The following is a 17,777-nucleotide window of genomic DNA, read 5'->3' on the forward strand; positions in this document are numbered from 1 at the left end:
AGGGGCAGGGAGGTGTTGCTACAGTTGTACAGGGCCTTGGTGAGGCCACACCTGGAGTATTGTGTACAGTTTTGGTCTCCTAACTTGAGGAAGGACATTCTTGCTATTGAGGGAGTGCAGCGAAGGTTCACCAGACTGATTCCCGGGATGGCGGGACTGACCTATCAAGAAAGATTGGATCAATTGGGCTTGTATTCACTGGAGTTCAGAAGAATGAGAGGGGACCTCATAGAAACGTTTAAAATTCTGACGGGTTTAGACAGGTTAGATGCAGAAAGAATGTTCCCAATGTTGGGGAAGTCCAGAACCAGGGGTCACAGTCTGAGGATAAGGGGTAAGCCATTTAGGACCGAGATGAGGAGAAACTTCTTCACCCAGAGAGTGGTGAACCTGTGGAATTCTCTACCACAGAAAGTAGTTGAGGCCAATTCACTAAATATATTCAAAAGGGAGTTAGATGAAGTCCTTACTACTCGGGGGATCAAGGGTTATGGCGAAAAAGCAGGAAGGGGGTACTGAAGTTTCATGTTCAGCCATGAACTCATTGAATGGCGGTGCAGGCTAGAAGGGCTGAATGGCCTGCTCCTGCACCTATTTTCTATGTTTCTATGTTTCTAAGGCATGCTCCGGATTCAAGGACCCTCCCTTCAATGCTGCCTATCGCACCTCCTGCTGGCCTATAGGTCCCGACCGCGGAGCTACTCATGAAACGAACACTCAAAACTCAGCTGTCCCTCATTCATCTAGTCCTGTCCGACATTGTTGAGGGCAAGCGCCAGTCCCAAAATGAGTACCATGACCGAAATTCAAGAGGGAGATGTATAGAAATTGATGACCCCTTATTTGTTCTCAATCACGCTTTGGGACCCAAATGGCTTGAGGGTACTGTAATAGACAAAGAGGGGAATAGGATCATAGTGGTTAAACTTAACAATGGGCAGATATGCCGCAAGCATCTGGACCAAGTGGAAAAAAAGGTTCAGCATGGATACTGAGGAACCTGAGGTAGATCATGAGATGGTATTCACACCACCGCCAATGAACGAGCAACAAGAACATTCAGCAGCATGCACAGTCCCTGTGGTCAGCCCGGATAGCCGGAACCACCACAAACACGCATACCGAGGCTCAACAACCAGAGCCTCAACTGCAGCGCTCCACGAGAGCGCGCAGACCACCGGAGAGACTTAACCTATGATCCCAATAAGATGTTGAGGGGGAGGTGATGTCATGTCATGTATGTAACCTTTATATAACAACACTGCAATACTGTATATAGTAAGAAATGCTCACCTTGACCACGGAGGGTGAACTTGTGGGAGACACTCCTCACCTGGTCACCCAGGTATATAAAAAGGGAGATCCCACGCAGGGTCATCACTTCTTGGTCCTGTGAATAAAGGTTCAGGTCATGGAGTGACCTTGTCCACAGAATGTGCCTCGTGTGGATTTGTGGTATTGTGTAAGGACCTTACAGCTAGGGCTCTTTCAGCTAGAAAAAAAAAGACTGAGGGGTAACCTGATAGAGATCTTTAAGATTATGAAAGGGTTTGATAGGGTATACGTAGAGAAGATGTTTCGACTTGCGGGCGAGCCCAGAACTGGGGGCCATAAATATAAGATAGTAACTAATTAATCCAATAGGGATCTCAGGAGAAACTTCTTTACCCAGAGAGTAGTTAGAATGTGGAACTCACTACCACAGGGAGTAGTTGAGGGAATACCATAGATGCATTCAAGGGGAAGAAAGAAATAGAAGGATATGTTGATGGGGTTAGATGAAGAGTGGTGGGAGGAGACGTGTTGGAGCATAAACACCGGCATGGACCTGTTGGTCCGATTGGCACATTTCTGTGCTGTAAATACTTAGGGCTAAACTTTCGCAATCTTTTCACCCGATTACCGCCCGATTTAAGGTTTTTAATGGATTACCGCCCAATTTAAGCTTGAGATCCATATACCGCCCGATTACCGCCGGCGATAGTTTTGGGGTCCATTGAACGCCGGTGGTAAATCCAGCCGCCCGCTCAGTAGATGCAATTGCTATTCGCTCAAATGTCGTGCCCGCCCATTTACTGCCCGCAAGACCGCCCAGTGCTATTTTCAACTTTTTTTAAAAAAAAAGTACCGCCCCTAATACCGCCGGCAATTAATAGCGCCATGAAAAGGGTACACTTAAGTGCCCCGATCCAGCGATATGGATGCCAGTTGAGGGAGGAAATCATTCCATCTGGCTCACTTAGTACCCAACCCAAGAGTATTTGATCCTGACACACCCAACTGTGACATGTGTCATTTTGATAATCTCATACATTTACTAATAGTTATAAATGAAAGATCGAGTTTCTGAGCCACTGTTGCTTTGGCTTTTTCAGATTTATGATTGTTAAGAATATTGAAGCATCATTTATTGAGTATTATTTTGTTACAGATTTCCTGCTGGCTTACAGTCTTTAAATCTGGTTGACTTAAAACTACAAATTGTATTCTTGTCGAGCAGTAATAAAGCCTTTCGTTATTAATTTCAGAGTTGTATTTTCACCCAATAAATGTTAAATTCTGTGGGCTCTGCTTTACTTTCAATGAACTCCATTTGGCACTCTTGGTTATCCTTGGCAGGCTCTGATTCATGAATTTGCCACCGAAGCAGCTATGCTCTGATACTAACTTGATCAACTTTTTTCTCACTCTGACCTTGATTTGTTGAGTTGCTGGTTTAGTGGAGCAGGTGCAAAGACCACCAACGGCTCCTCCCCCACAGCCCAAAAATCGTGGGAACCAGGTTCTGCCCTATTTTCCGGTGCCCAATCCTGAGATCTGCCAGGAATTCAGTGTGACCGTTATCAAAATTTGCATTTCAAGGACAATTTATATCACTATCGCATTTTGTCTGGGTGGGTGTGGGGTGGGGTGGGGGTGTTGAAACATTGCTTCCATGCCCTGGCAGTGAAGGCACACACCAAGCACAGAGGAGGTGGTGAATCCAGAGCAGAGTCTTTCTGCCCATTTTATGGTGAATTGCACGAACCGTGACTTTTTCAGTGGACCTCCATTGGTGGCACAGGAACATTCATTTACAGTTTTGCATCTTGCTCTCTTCACTCCACTAATGAGGCAATTCCATTAGCCGCCTAGGTCGCAGGAACATAAATCTCCTATTAAAGCAGCAGTCCTAACTTTCTGTGTCGAATTTAATTCGTGTATAATGCACAAATGCAACAATTTCTTGAAACTCATGGGGAGGTTGAGGGCGAGCTGTCATTTCTGCAAGGCTAACAGCAGAGCGACACAAATCGTCCAACAAATTGTGAAGATGCGCAATTCATGGGGTAACTCTTCCTCACCACAAGTAGCTGGATGATTTAGACATTATTAACAGTGAGCGTCATTAAACTTACTGTTATTTTGGCAGCAAAATCTGGGCCATTGGCTGCGCTAGACACTGATGGAAAATTGCCTTGAAGGAAATTGATATGCTGAGAAAGAAAGCTTCAGCTGTAAATGATAAAAAAAACTCGCGCATGTGCAGTAAGGCCGCTCGAGATGAAGCCGGCCTTACATGACAACTGAGACCGCCTGCTGCTGCACACTGCCGCCACCACTACAGCTGGGAGGGAATCAGGTAAAAGTTGCGGCTTTCGATCTCAGCGTTAATCGGGCATTATGGATGACTCCCTATCTTCATACAGCCCGATTACCACCGAGATACGGGCGGTGGCAGCGGGAAGTGGAAAGTCTAGCCCTTAGTAACTTTGTAAGTGAGTGAAAGGAGTGGATAAAACATTGATTTATGCCAGTAAGTAATTGGAATTCTCTACATTTATTCTTCATAACAATGAGATTGCTGATTTTCTTTACTGACTAGTTTCAACTGGTTCAGAAACTTTTGTGCTTTTTCACTGTGACTGCTGGAACTTGACTGAAACTACTTGAATTTGGCCCTTTCTTCTCAGCAAAATCGTAAACATTGCAAGGTGGACAAAAAGATTTTTGTCATACCTGCTGTCTTCTAGCAGCCACATAATTGAGCTTGACCATCTCCTTCCCAAATTCCTTGAAGCGACTAGCCAGATCCTGCTCATTGGTCGCATTCTTCACTGCATCCAGAGCTTCTTCTACCTGTACGTTTAATAAAGATATCCTGCATTTCAACTCAAGACATTACCACATTTTTTTTTAAACTGCAAAATCCAGGTGAAGAGTCAAGGTCTACGTTCAATATTTTATAAATAAATATTCAAACACATTTCACGGGGTCCTGGATAGAACTGCTACTGTGAAAAATATTTTTCTTATTTGCACCCTTAAATTAAATGACTAGGAAAGAAATTTGAATTTTGTCAGTTACATATCCAAAACCTAATATTCTAAAATCTAACTAGCTATTAAATCAGTAATAAATTAAAATCTTACAATTTTTAAATGAGTTAAAAGCCTCATGACATCCGCCATGTCAGCAAGGATCAGCAGACGGGTTACTGCAGACAGCAGAGCACGGGCTGCCCGAACCATGGTCCCGCGCTTTACGGAAGAACATGGGTCTTCTGCAAACTCCGCAGATGCAATTCTCATAGATTCGCCTATAGAGAAGATAGAAACATAGTAGTTAAAAATGAACAACTTTCATTGAACATTTTGCTTACAATTCATGCTACAAAAACCCAAAACACATTTATATTCTTCACACGTCTCCAAACTAATGAAAAAAAATCACCTTTAATATGTTTGGTAAAAATCATCTACAAATAAACAAAGATTTATTTGGCCAGAATTTAGTGTCAAAATAACGATGAGGCTAACAGCGCTTCAGGCGAGGGCAGATTCGTGGTTAAACGCAAAAATCATAAGTTCTTGCCAGAGCTGACCATCTCCACTGTTGGCACCATGAAAATGACATCACACGGTCTGACTCACCATTAATATGCATTGAACAGAGTGAAGTTCCTGAACTCGCATGGTAAATCAACTCAACTCGCCACAGAAAGTTGAGACTTGTCAATTTCAGTCCAAATTCTTTTTAGTGGAGTCTCATTCCTTCAGCTTTTAATTGTTGAGATTTTTAAAAAATATAAATAATTTTTTTTTAAGTTTTTCTTTTGATTGAGAGAAAAGACAATCTTTCTTATCCTCTTTGTACCTGATTTGATATTGTAGTTGCTATTACAACACTCACTTCAGACTCTGCGCTGTTCATTTCACAATATTTCAATCTGTTGGTTAAGGAGATACACAACTGCCTGCCCTGTTCACAGATCCCAGATGCCCTGCAGAGGGTGCCACACCATTTCAATCTCTCATTTTCAGCAACTTCCAGTGTAAAGACTCATGGAAATTAAACGGGCAAGGGCAAGCGCCATTCATTCACCAGCTGCAGTAAATTCTGGACCAGTATCTTTGTCATTATCAGATGTAGATAAGGACTATATTATATTCTAGAATATTAGTCCAGATATTTTACTCAGGCTCAGTGTCTCAGACTACTCCCACTAACAAGCACGCACTTTCTATGACCAGGATCATTGGCTAGAACCCCCACTTTTGTGGTTATCGGCCAAAAATGGGCGATATTTCCGGCGTGGGCAGTAAAATAGGGTTTTCAGATCGCCGGCTTCTCGTCCACTCTCAAACTACCGAGTCTCCACTTTTGAAAATGGGCATTACCGTGTGCGATATAAAATGGGGGGTAGCGTTAAATTTTTTAACCTTCTGCCGTAAAGTGTGGCCACCCTTAGCAACGCTCGATTTCCGCGATTCTGGACATCAAGGGTCACCATGACATACGCAGAAGAGGAGACAGAGAGGGAGCTCAGAGGGACTGAAGGTGCGGCTGGGTGTAGGTGGCTGCTTTGGGAGGAAGGAGACTTTAGAGCTTCACAGCAAGTAGGCAAACAAAAAGTAGGTGTTACCAGCCACATATTTGACCAAATTTGGTTTATAATGGAGAGGGAGGAGGAGGCGGCATCATAGCACACTGTGGAGACCGACGCTGGAGAGAGCAGTGAGAGGATCACATTGGAGGACGCAAAAGAGCCAGGAGGTTCTTGGACGAGGCAAATGCCTCCCTCCTGCAGGAGGTCGAGTCACGCTGGGGTGATTTGACACAGGGAGGGTGTGGGAAGCCCAGCCAAAGGCATACCAGAAGATATGGACCGAGATAGCAGAGGTGGTCTCGTCGGCGACCAACGAGGTGCATGAGGGCAACCAATGCCGCAAACGATGGAATGACCTTGTGGGATCTGCAAGAGTAAGTATTACATTGATTTACATGTACTTATGTATTTATATAATTTGATTTGTAAGTCATGAGTGACTATCAGCAGATGTGAGGTCTTGCACTTTTACTGGGAATGTTGAGCTCAAAGCCTGCGGTCACGTTGTATGTCTTTAGGTAAAGAATGTTCATTTTTGAGGATGTAACTAGTAGAGTGGATAAGGGAGTGGAGGTGGTGTATTTGGACTTTCAAAAGGCTTTTGACAAGGTCCCACACAAGAGATTAGTGTGCAAAATTGAGATACATGATATAAGGGGTAGTGTATTGACATGGGTAGAGAACTGGTTGGCAGACAGGAAGCAAAGAGTGGGAATAAACGGGTCCTTTTCAGAATGGCAGGCAGTGACTAGTGGGGTGCCGCAAGATTCGGTGCTGGGACCCCAGCTATTTACAATATACATCAATGATTTGGACGAAGGAATTGAATATAATATCTCCAAGTTTGCAGATGACAAAGCTGGGTGGCAGTGTGAGCTGTGAGGAGGATGTCAAGAGGCTGCAGGGTGACTTGGACAGGTTAGGTTAATTGGCAAATGCATGGCAGATGCAGTATAATGTGGATAAATGTGAGGTTATCCACTTTGGTGGCAAAAACAAGGCGGCAGATTATTATCTGAATGATGACAGATTAGTTAAAAGGGGAGGTGCAATGGTACATCAGGCACTGAAAGTAGGCATGCAGGTACAGCAGGCAGTAAAGAAAGCAAATGGCATGCTGGCCTTCATAGTGAGAGGATGTGAGTATAGGAGCAGGGAGGTCTTATTGCGGTTGTACAGGGCCTTGGTGAGACCACACCTCGAGTATTGTGTGCAATTTTGGTCTCATAATCTGAGGAAGGACGTGCTCGTTATTGAGGGAGTGCAGCGAAGGCTCACCAGACTAATTCCCGGGATGGCAGGACTGACACATGAAGAAAGACTGCATCGGCTAGGCTTATACTCACTAGAATTTAGATGAATGAGAGGGGATCTCAGAAATATAAAATTATGACGGGACTGGACAGGTTAGATGCAGGAAGAATGTTCCCGATGTTGGAGAAGTCCAGAAGCAGGGGTCACAGTCTAAGAATAAGGGGTAAGCCATATAGGACCGAGATAAGGAGAAACTTTTTCACCCAGAGAGTGGAGAACCTGTGGAATTCTCTATCACAGAAAGTTGTTGAGTCCAGTTCATTGGATATATTCAAGAGGGAGTTAAATGTTGCCCTTACGGCAAAAGGGATCAGGGTGTAGAGAGAAGGCGTGAGTGGGGTATTGAAGTTGCATGATCAGCCATGATCATATTGAGTGGCAGTGCAGGCTCGAAGGGCTGAATGGCCTGTTCCTGCACCTATTTTCTATGTTTCTATGTTAATCATGATTACATCTGTCGGTTGTGTGTGTATCAGTCTCTGTGACAGTACCAAGCAATGATATCACGCAATGATCTCATGCCATGTCGTCCTGTCACCTTTTACAGACGAAGCTATCGACGATGAGGTCTGTGCAGAGGCGAATGGGTGGGGAGCCACCAGTCCCCAGTGACATCACTGACATGGAAGAGCGTGTGCTCGCACTCGTGAGGAAGCACCCCCGGACAGCCACAGACGCATCTGCAGACCCTGAAGTAATGCCACATGAGTAAAGCTTACACTATTGCATCATGTAAATTCTATAGGTGCAAAGCCCACTCATCTGTGATAGGTGATTTCTAAAATTGTCACAGAAATAATGCTGGCCTAATGCAAATCATTGCAATGCACAATGTGTTGATGGTCATGAAATATGATCTCTGTGATGACTTTGATAGCGGTGGTGCTTTTGTCGTGCATATCCTGTGTGTAGCGCTGAACTCACCTCGTCACCCTAGCACCGCCTTCTCCTCTAATAACCTCACTCGTGTTTTGCAGCTCAGCTAGCAGCGCCACCCCAGGCAAGACCAGAGGCCAGAAGGTGAGGGCGCGGGGCAGGAGTCGGCGGACAATCCTACTACATCTGGTGCTGAGGAGCTCCGATTCTCGCCCGTCAATCCGCTGAGTATGTTCTCCACGGATGAGAGCGCGGACTTCGAAGAACCTGCATCGCCACGCTCCAGAAGCCATCCCACTCCAAGGCCATTAGAGGTCCTCCAGTCAATCCCGCCTTCACTCTGGATGTACCGGCCCCAAGCACCTCGCCACAGGGCATCCCATTTGTCCCCAGGATGACGCCAACCCCACGGAGGCCTCGTGGACGCGGCAGATCTGTTCCACGAGTGTGACCTGAGAGCGGAGAGATTATACAGTTGTCCAGGAGGACTGTTGACATTGGTGACCAGCTCATCGAAGCATTGCGGGGGCATATCCTGACAGCTGGCCACCATGACAGTGTACATTTCGCGCATGGCGAAGACCCTGGAAGCGATAGCCAGGAACACTACTGCCACTGACCTCCCAGTGGTCCCCGAGCGCGGCACCCCACCCCTAGGTTCCGCACTACCACTGCGAATGACAGATGAGAGCAAGGACCAAGATCCTGCTTCCATATCAGAGAATGTTGTCCCCTCGGCACCCCCCGCTCCCGTACCCGTGCAACGACCGCATCTGCCTTCAGCCCCCTCAATGAGGCACCGCCTGAGGAGTTCATCGGCCAGGCGCTGTGGAGCGAGGAGGGGGAACGGGTAGAGGTGGAGAGAATAAGGGGAGGGGGGAAGGAGAGTGAGGTGCATGTGTGCAGGTGATGGCTGTGCTATATCTCCATCTGGGTGTATGCAATTTGTTGCAATGTATGGGGGCTGGGGACCACGCTCCTGCTTTGCCTTTCTATTCTGTGTTGCTGGACATGTTAAACATGTGATTTATGTCAATGGTGGAAAAAGTGTGGTGTGGGCAGGGGTTGGGTGTAATTGGCTGTGATACTTATGATTTCAGACCAATGTTGGTATTAATTTTTTGTTATTGAACATAACCTTGTTGCGCATTGTCTCAGATAGCTGGACCGTTGCACACCAGTGATTCCTTACCATGAAAGGGTTAAATAGAACTTATCAACTTAAACTTTAACTGGCACCAAGGTGATGGGCACCATTGATGTCTGAGCTGCACACACACAACAGTGTGACAGCGTTGTCACTCACATCAGCGCTCTTTCAGGCAAATCTTTCCGATATCAGCTCTTCACGCAAGAGTGGGATTTAACAAATGCCCCAGCCACACCGCTGGCGTTCGTTCCACTTTTTTGGGCGAGCGATATTGTGGGTGATGTGTGCGCGAGGTGGTGAAATTGACACTGGGCGATCTCATGGCCGCTAGTTTGGGTAAATATGCTCTTTACGACAAAAAACAGTGGGCTGGTGTTAATACTGAATCTCTCTTAATTCCGTACGGAAAGTAACGCTTGGCGATATTATGGGCGTTGATTTCGTCCATTCTGCTGATTACGCCCCAAAAAAGCGGGTGGGTGGTAATATTTTTTCTTGCTGTTAAGCACATGGGGAAAGTAACGCTTGGTGATAAGTTTCCTAAAAATGCCCATCAGTTTCCATTTTGTGCCATAATGGGCGTTATACGTCATTTCAGCGGTAAAACGGGCGTTAAGTATGCAAAAAGAGTGGAGGTTCTAGCCCCATATCTTTACCTTACCTAGGTAATCTGTAGCGAGTGTAGGTATCACCTCATTAATGTATTTCAGCTTACTAGTTATATCATATCCCCTCAAGACCTTCCAGAACTTTGAACGGTGGTAGAATAAACATTAGACCATAAGCTTAGGTTATAGAGATTAAAAATAGTAAATGGTAAGTGAACAGATGAAATAACATTGTAGATTTACAGTAGTTACAAGTTCCCTGAATATTTACTTTTATAGGGCACTTTGTAGCTGGCTGTCAACTTCAAAACTTAAGGGAGAAGGAATATGTATAGGTTGGTATTTTTGGCATTTCGAAGGAATGAAATGACAGAACCAGCTGTTTAACAATGCAGTGAGAGCCAGTAACAGTGCAGATATGATTCAACCATGACCTAGTTTGTATATGCAACTTTAATCTTTTCCCTACTGAATTTAATATGTAGTTTTGACGTCGTACACCACAGCGTTTCAGAATTCCACTAGTACATCTAGGTACATAGCCAATTGTAACGCTCAGCACTTGCAAATCTTAATAGAAATTGTCATGAAACACTTGCACAGATCCAGTATCTACATTTGAATATTTTTTGGACACTTAATTTGGTACTCTAACAAATCTGAATGATAATTGTTGCAATTAAGGTTATAAATTATTTTTATGGATGACTGCAAGAAAATAAAGCTATAAATTTGTTCCAAGGAGATCATGTGCAAACTTAAACCACATAATTCGTAGATGTTTATTGACAGCTTTTAATTCTAAGAATAAATACAGCCTCATACTTTTTCTCTACTCTAATTAATTTACAATAACATGAAAATGCAGAAAGTATTAATAGTACTCAAAATGAAGAGGCAACATCATAATAGGTCAGAAAATCTCCACAAATGAAGCCAGCTGAATAACTCAAAAAGAATGAAGCTCTGTTTGAGCCTCACCACTGGAAATATACAATATGAAATTGTCTACAATCATTCCAAGTAGAGACATCTGTAGTAAGACTGACTAGCAAGTGACAGATCTGAGCCATGTAACTCGATCATTTCTTTGGAGCTGAGAGCATGGCTGTCGGCAGGAGCGTTTCAGCATTCAGTTGAAAAATGGAGGAGAATAGTGCCAGCATCAAAAACATCAAAAGGACAAGAAACCTGGGTGATCCCAAGTGGGTTCCTAATGGTAGTGGTGGATGGAGTAAACACCATTTCTGTGTGTTGTTTGCTGTCTCTATGATAAGCACTTGACTGGCCCACGAAAAGAAAATGTTTTGACACCTCTGCTGTACACCTCCAAAATAACCTCCTTCAGGACAGCACCCAGCACTTGAAGTCTAAACAATTTAGAATTTTGAGACTCTGCATGACAGACATGCCATACCACAATGGTAGACCCAGGCATTTAGAGAGGGTCATGTATTCACTCCTTGCCACTTTATGGGGATGCCACTGTCGGGCCTTTGCAAGGACTTCAATATTTCAATTCTAAATTTGTTACTTGCGGTTTCAGGTGCTCGTCAATACTTGGCATTTTTCGAATCTACATACTTCTAACAAGACCCATACCATATATTGGAATCATTTGTTATCAATAAAATTTTAAAAGTATTGGACGATTTTCTGATATATGATTTGAAAATAAGAAATGCTCAATCGTTTTAAAAGTCAGAGTTGTCAACTTTACAGGGATCAACTATTAAAACTACCATTTATTTCAAATAGTGCTAAATAATGTAATTCGAAACAGAACTCTAGTTTTATGTAAGAACATAAGAAATAGGAGGAGTAGGTTATTTGGTCCCTCGAGCCTGCTCCGCCATGCAATAAGATCATGGCTGATCTGATCTTGGCCTGTATTCCACTCCCTGATATATCATAAAATTTTATGCATATATATCAAGCTTATGGAGATAAATCTTTTGAAATTTTAATTTCTTGCTTCACTTTTCATAGTGCCTAAAATAATTAATTTAAGTGCTCTGTGGATTGCAGAAATATTAAAAATGAACTCGAACTGACGACCCAAACATCACTGAAAAAACACACGAAGAAAAACATTTGCATTTTAAACAGTAATCCTCAATTACTCATCAATAATTAATAAATAAATATTTAACATACGAAAAGCTCACCAATGCACTTGAGTTTGAAGCAACAGTTCTTCTGTTGATTTGTTCCTGCAGCAAGAATTCATTTTTAGGCTATATTCACTTTAACCCTTTCTAGTTTGGCTTCTCGCTTGGAGGAAGTGCAGCTGACTGAGAAAAGCTGAACACTGAAAATACAAGGTCCAGGGGCGCGGGAAGATGATAGTAAAATGTTACATTAAACAATACTGAAACTCCAGAGAGAATTTATTAAGTCATGCTGCAATATTGAGTGCTACTCCATCACCAGCAATTGGAAGGAAAACAAAAATTACATGTCTAATCAAGATCGAAAATCTACTCGTGCTATTGCACAACTCTTCCTAAAGATAGGCCATAAGGCTTGAGCTGGCTGAACTTTCTTGTAAGGAATGTGCTGGGCAAGTTGTGGTATCATACAAAATCAGAACTTGTAAAGTTCAGACAATATCCACTGATTTGCGCAAGGATTTTTGTGCAGCCCTCAAGAGGCTGAAAGCTCTGACAAAATCTTGGATTTTATCTGGATATTCCAACCGATATTCCAGCTCCAAGATCCATATAACTTCGTGGGAGGCTCATTAAACCCCTCTCTCTCAAGAAGAATAAGGCAAGCTTATCCACTGTCTCCTAATTAACTTTATACCTTCAACATCGACACAAGTAGCATCATGAAGTATTGCCCTAGAGTACCGCTTCCAGATATTTCTGAAAGAATTACAATGCTTTTTTTGAATATTGTGTTATTGGCAAAATCACCTGGGGATTTGGTATATTCAACAACTTTGCTCATCATCTTGAGAAGTGGGTTAAACCAGTGAGATACATTGGATGGTGTCTCCATACATAGCAGTTACACAGGTCATTTAAACCCAACCACGCTGTGTCGGCATTTACCCACCACACGAGCGCAAATAATCCTGATCACATTTACTCACCTTGTTGCCCTATGCTTTCATCCCTTTTTCCTATATCTGCCATTTCAATCAAATCTTCAATGTTAACACTGGGGGTGAATTTCCTCAGGGCTTTTCTCACTCCGTTGCTGTAACTTCAGCATGTAAACGGGGTTTCCGCCAAAGTTACGGCGACAGAGCGAGAGAAGCACCTAAGAAATCTTGACCCGTATTTTTACCTCTATACTAATGAATGCCACATCCTCAACTCTTTATTGTAGAAGTTTTTCTTGTTCCCTGTTCTAAATTTAATCTTGTGTCTATGGCATCTCGTTCTAGACCTTTCAAATATTGGAAACAGTCTTCTTTAACCGGTCTCAACCCTTTGTAATTTTAAACATTTCTATCATATCAACTCATAATCTATATTGTTCAAATGGAAAAAAAAGTCTTTCTCCATATTTGTATTTCCTCATACGAGGCAGCATTCTAGTGAATCTCCATTGTTAAAGCCTCAATATCCTTCCCACAGAGTGGAGCCCAGGACTGCACACAGCACTTGCTGTTTACATTCTACACCTCTTGGCTTTTTTTTAAAAAACTGCCCGAGGTGCTGCCTTTAAGGTCCTGTGAACCCGAAACTCTGCATTGTCTCTCTGCTCTTCCAAGCACCAAGCCTACCCCATTCAGAATATAAAATACAGAATTACATTTGCCACATTTTAGCCCAGTGTCCTATCTTATCAACCACCCTTGCTTTGGTCTTCAAAAGAATTACCTATTCCTCCTATTTTGCCATCATCTATAAACTTTACCACTCCCAGTAGGCCTACATCCAAATCACAGATATACATAGTGAACAGAGGTGGCCTCAGAACTGAACCTCGTGGAATACCATTACCCACTTCTAACCACTGAGAAACTGCCCTCAACTCATACTGTTTTCTTCATTTTAACCAATTTTTAATCCAGCACGCTGGGAAGGGGGATGAATATGCATTTCTATGAATTTTATCCCACCTACCATGTCTGTTACTTCCTAAGATTATATAGTGTTTATCAAGCACCATCATTCTTTTTGAAATCAATGTTGGCTACTTCTAACTATTTCTCTTTATCTATATATGTGGTAACTTCATCCTTAATTGAAGACTACAATTCACAGATGTCAGTTGCAGTATTATGACTTTACATGGTTCTTGAATGGCTCTTGGGAGGTATCAATTGAAAGATACTAGGGACTTCTGCCCAGTTGTTGATATATTTTGGTACATAGGATCTGATGAATACCAAATTCAGCCTCAGCACAACACTTTGGAATGATGCTGAGAATAAGCAACAGGTAATTTGATCTTGGTTCAATGACAGCAGTCCCAATGCATGTTTATGGTCTATATTATAACAAAACAACAACTTGCATTTATAGAACGCCTTTAGCATAGTAAAACGTCCCAAGGCACTTCACAGGTATGTTATAACAAAACATTTGACACGGAGCCACACAAGGAGAAACTGGGGCAGAGCTTGGTCAAAGACGTAGGTTTTAAGGAGCATCTTGAAGTAGGAAAGAGAAGTAGAAAGGTTTTACGAGGAAAATCCAGAGCTTAGGGCCTAAACAACTGAAGACATGGCCATCAATGCTAGGACGATTAAAATCGTGGATGCTCAAAAGAGGGCAAAATTACAGGAGCGGAGATATCTCGGGGAGAGGGGGTGAGTAGCGGGCTGGAGATTAGCGAGATGGGGCTCAATTTTCCCCGTTCATTTGCACCATTTTTTTGGAGTGCCGTTTTTTTCTGGGGTATTTTTTTTCCAAGTTTCCCCCTGCGATCTGAGCCAGCATAATAACTTAGTTACGATTTTTCTAGGCCAGTTTTTTTTTTTAACGTCATGGGGGCGTTCCCTCACGTCTGCGCAGGTTTTCAATTTTTTGCAGTTAGACCAACATTTTTTCCTCGGAGGTCGGCATATCTGGCCACTCACGAAAAACCTTCTGCGCACTTAAGAAAACCAGCGCACATTCACAAAATCGTAACTGAAAGACGTCATTGTTTTTCAATTGAAGATTTTGGAGGAAGTAAAGAACACTGTCAAAATCAATAATAAAGTTCAACTTTTTTTAAACTTTTTTTTATTCACTCACACGCCACCACCGAACATCCTGAAGCAGGGCTGGAGGGTCGTAGCAGAATCGGCCCTGCGCCCAGACACAGGGGTTCGGCTACAAAACAAGCCATGGGGAGAGAAAGAAAGGAGAGAGAGAGAGAAAGAGAGCGAGAGAGAGGCCGATTGGAAGGCTTCGACCCCAGGGAGCAAGGTGCCGATCGTAGTGGGGGGGGAAAGCAGAGGGAGAGAGAGGGCGCGAAGTTACAAGACTCCAATTAGTTAAGTGGGGGGGGGGGGGGGGTCGAAAGAGAGGAGAAGTCACAAGACTGCAATTTGTTAAGGGAGATTGAGGGGGGGGGGGGGGGAGGCACCTTTGGGTGTGGTCGATTCACACAGACCTTGGGGAGGGAAAGAACTGCGAACCTGTCCTGCCTGCCTGCTTTCCTGCCATTTTAAGCTTCTTTCAAAGGTTAAATTTAAGTATGGGGGCAATACTGACAATGCCATACCTCGTGCAAGCCTTCTGCATCATGGTGCTATGTAGGAGACAATTTATTCAACTTCATCACATCAGGAACATCAGAGCCCATAAGGTGCTGGGCAGGAGGCCTTACCCACCTCAGGTATATCGAGACAAGTGCTCGTACCTCCACCTGAGAGATGCAGACTGTGTCAGAAAGCTGCGTTTCCGCAAAGAAGTTATAACTGAGTTCTGTGAGTTGGTCAAAGCAAACCTGCAACCTAGAAGCATCAGGACGACTACACTTTCATTCTATGCGCCCAGATCATTTCAAGCGACAACTGGAGACGTGTGCGCCATCTCTCAACATACAACACATGTCTGCATTCACCAGGTTACGGCTGCACTGTATGCACATAGGAATTGACTTCATAAAGTTCCCCATGACCGCCCAAGCAATCCATGACAGGGCTGTGGGCTTCTCCAGGATTGCTGGCTTCCACAACGTACAGGGCTGTATTGATTGTACCCATATCACCTTGTGAGCACCTTTAGAGGATTCCAAGATGTACAGGAACAGAAAAGGCTTCCACTCCATTAATGTGCAGCTCATGTGTGACGAACAAGTACTTTGGTTCGGGATTCACTAAGGAGAACACAAACAACCTTCTGGAGAAAAAAGGAGTCAGAGGGTCTAGTAAGAAGGAGGAACTGAGGGAAATCCTTATTAGTCGGCAAATTGTGTTGGGGAAATTGATGGGATTGAAGGCCGATAAATCCCTAGGGCCTGATGGACTGCATCCCAGATTACTTAAGGAGGTGACCTTGAAAATAGCAGATGCATTGACAGTCATTTTCCAACATTCCATAAACTCTGGATCAGTTCCTATGGAGTGGAGGGTAGCCAATGTAACACCACTTTTTAAAAAAGGAGGGAGAGAAAACAGGGAATTATAGACCGGTCAGCCTGACATCAGTAGTGGGTAAAATGATGGAATCAATTATTAAGGATGTCATAGCAGCACATTTGGAGAGGTGACATGATAGGTCAAAGTCAGCATGGATTGGTGAAAGGGAAATCATGCTCGACAAATCTTCTGGAATTTTTTGAGGATATATCCAGTAGAGCGGACAAGGGAGAACCAGTTGATGTGGTATATTTGGACTTTCAGAAGGTCTTCGACAAGGTCCCACACAAGAAACATAGGAAATAGGTGCAGGAGTAGGCCATTCAGCCCTTCGAGCGACCGCCATTCAATGAGTTCATGGCTGAATATGCAACTTCAGTACCCCATTCCTGCTTTCTCGCCATACCCGTTGATTCCCCGAGTAGTAAGGACTACATCTAACTCCTTTTTGAATATATTTAGTGAATTGGCCTCAACAACTTTCTGTGGTAGAGAATTCCACAGATTCACCACTCTCTGGGAGAAGAAGTTTTTCCTCATCTCGGTCCTAAATGGCTTACCCCTTATCCTTAGACTGTGACCCCTGGTTCTGGACTTCCCCAACATTAATAAAAACATAAGAACATAAGAATTAGGAACAGGAGTAGGCCATCGAGTCCCTCGAGCCTGCTCCGCCATTCAACAAGATCATGGCTGAACTGGCCGTGGACTCAGCTACAATTACCCGCCCGCTCCCCATAACCCTTAATTCCCTTATTGGTTAAAAATCTATCTATCTGTGATTTGAAAATATTCAATGAGCTAGCCTCAACTGCTTTCTTGGGCAGAGAATTCCACAGATTCACAACCCTCTGGGAGAAGAAATTCCTTCTCAACTCAGTTTTAAATTGGCTCCCCCGTATTTTGAGGCTGTGCCTCCTAGTTCTAGTCTCCCCGACCAGTGGAAACAACCTCTCTGCCTCTATCTTGTCTATCCCTTTCATTATTTTAAATGTTTCTATAAGATCACCCCATTCAAATAATATTCCCTTTTATTGTTTTATTTTCCCCCAAGGTGGATGATCTCACATTTTCCGACATTGTATTCCATCTGCCAAACCTTAACCCATTCGCTTAACCTATCTAAATCTGTTTGTAGCCTCTCTGTGTCCTCATCACAACCCGCTTTCCCACTAATCTTTGTGTCATCTGCAAATTTTGTTACACTACACTCTGTCCCCTCTTCCAGGTCATCTATGTATATTGTAAACAGTTGTGGTCCCAGCACCGATCCCTGTGGCACACCACCAACCACTGATTTCCAACCCGAAAAGGACCCATTTATCTGGACTTTCTGCTTTCTGTTAGCCAGCCAATTCTCGATCCATGCTAATACATTTCCTCTGACTCCGCGTACCTTTATCTTCTGCAGTAACCTTTTGTGTGGC

General features: G+C 43.6%; 1 protein-coding gene across 1 annotated transcript in view; it reads right to left on the reverse strand.

The window, feature by feature from the left end:
• The window catches only part of ctnna2 (catenin (cadherin-associated protein), alpha 2), a 1,881,920-nt gene that overhangs the window by 1,630,286 nt on the left and 233,857 nt on the right, over nt 1-17,777 (reverse strand). The window contains exons 4-5 of the mRNA XM_070866818.1: nt 4,414-4,580; nt 4,000-4,119 (exon numbers count right to left, since the gene is read on the reverse strand). Coding sequence (XP_070722919.1) covers nt 4,000-4,119; nt 4,414-4,580 — 287 coding nt within the window. The remainder of the gene's footprint in view (nt 1-3,999; nt 4,120-4,413; nt 4,581-17,777) is intronic.

The sequence above is a fragment of the Pristiophorus japonicus genome, chromosome 2 (assembly GCF_044704955.1).
Source record: "Pristiophorus japonicus isolate sPriJap1 chromosome 2, sPriJap1.hap1, whole genome shotgun sequence".
Taxonomy (NCBI): Eukaryota; Metazoa; Chordata; class Chondrichthyes; family Pristiophoridae; genus Pristiophorus; species Pristiophorus japonicus.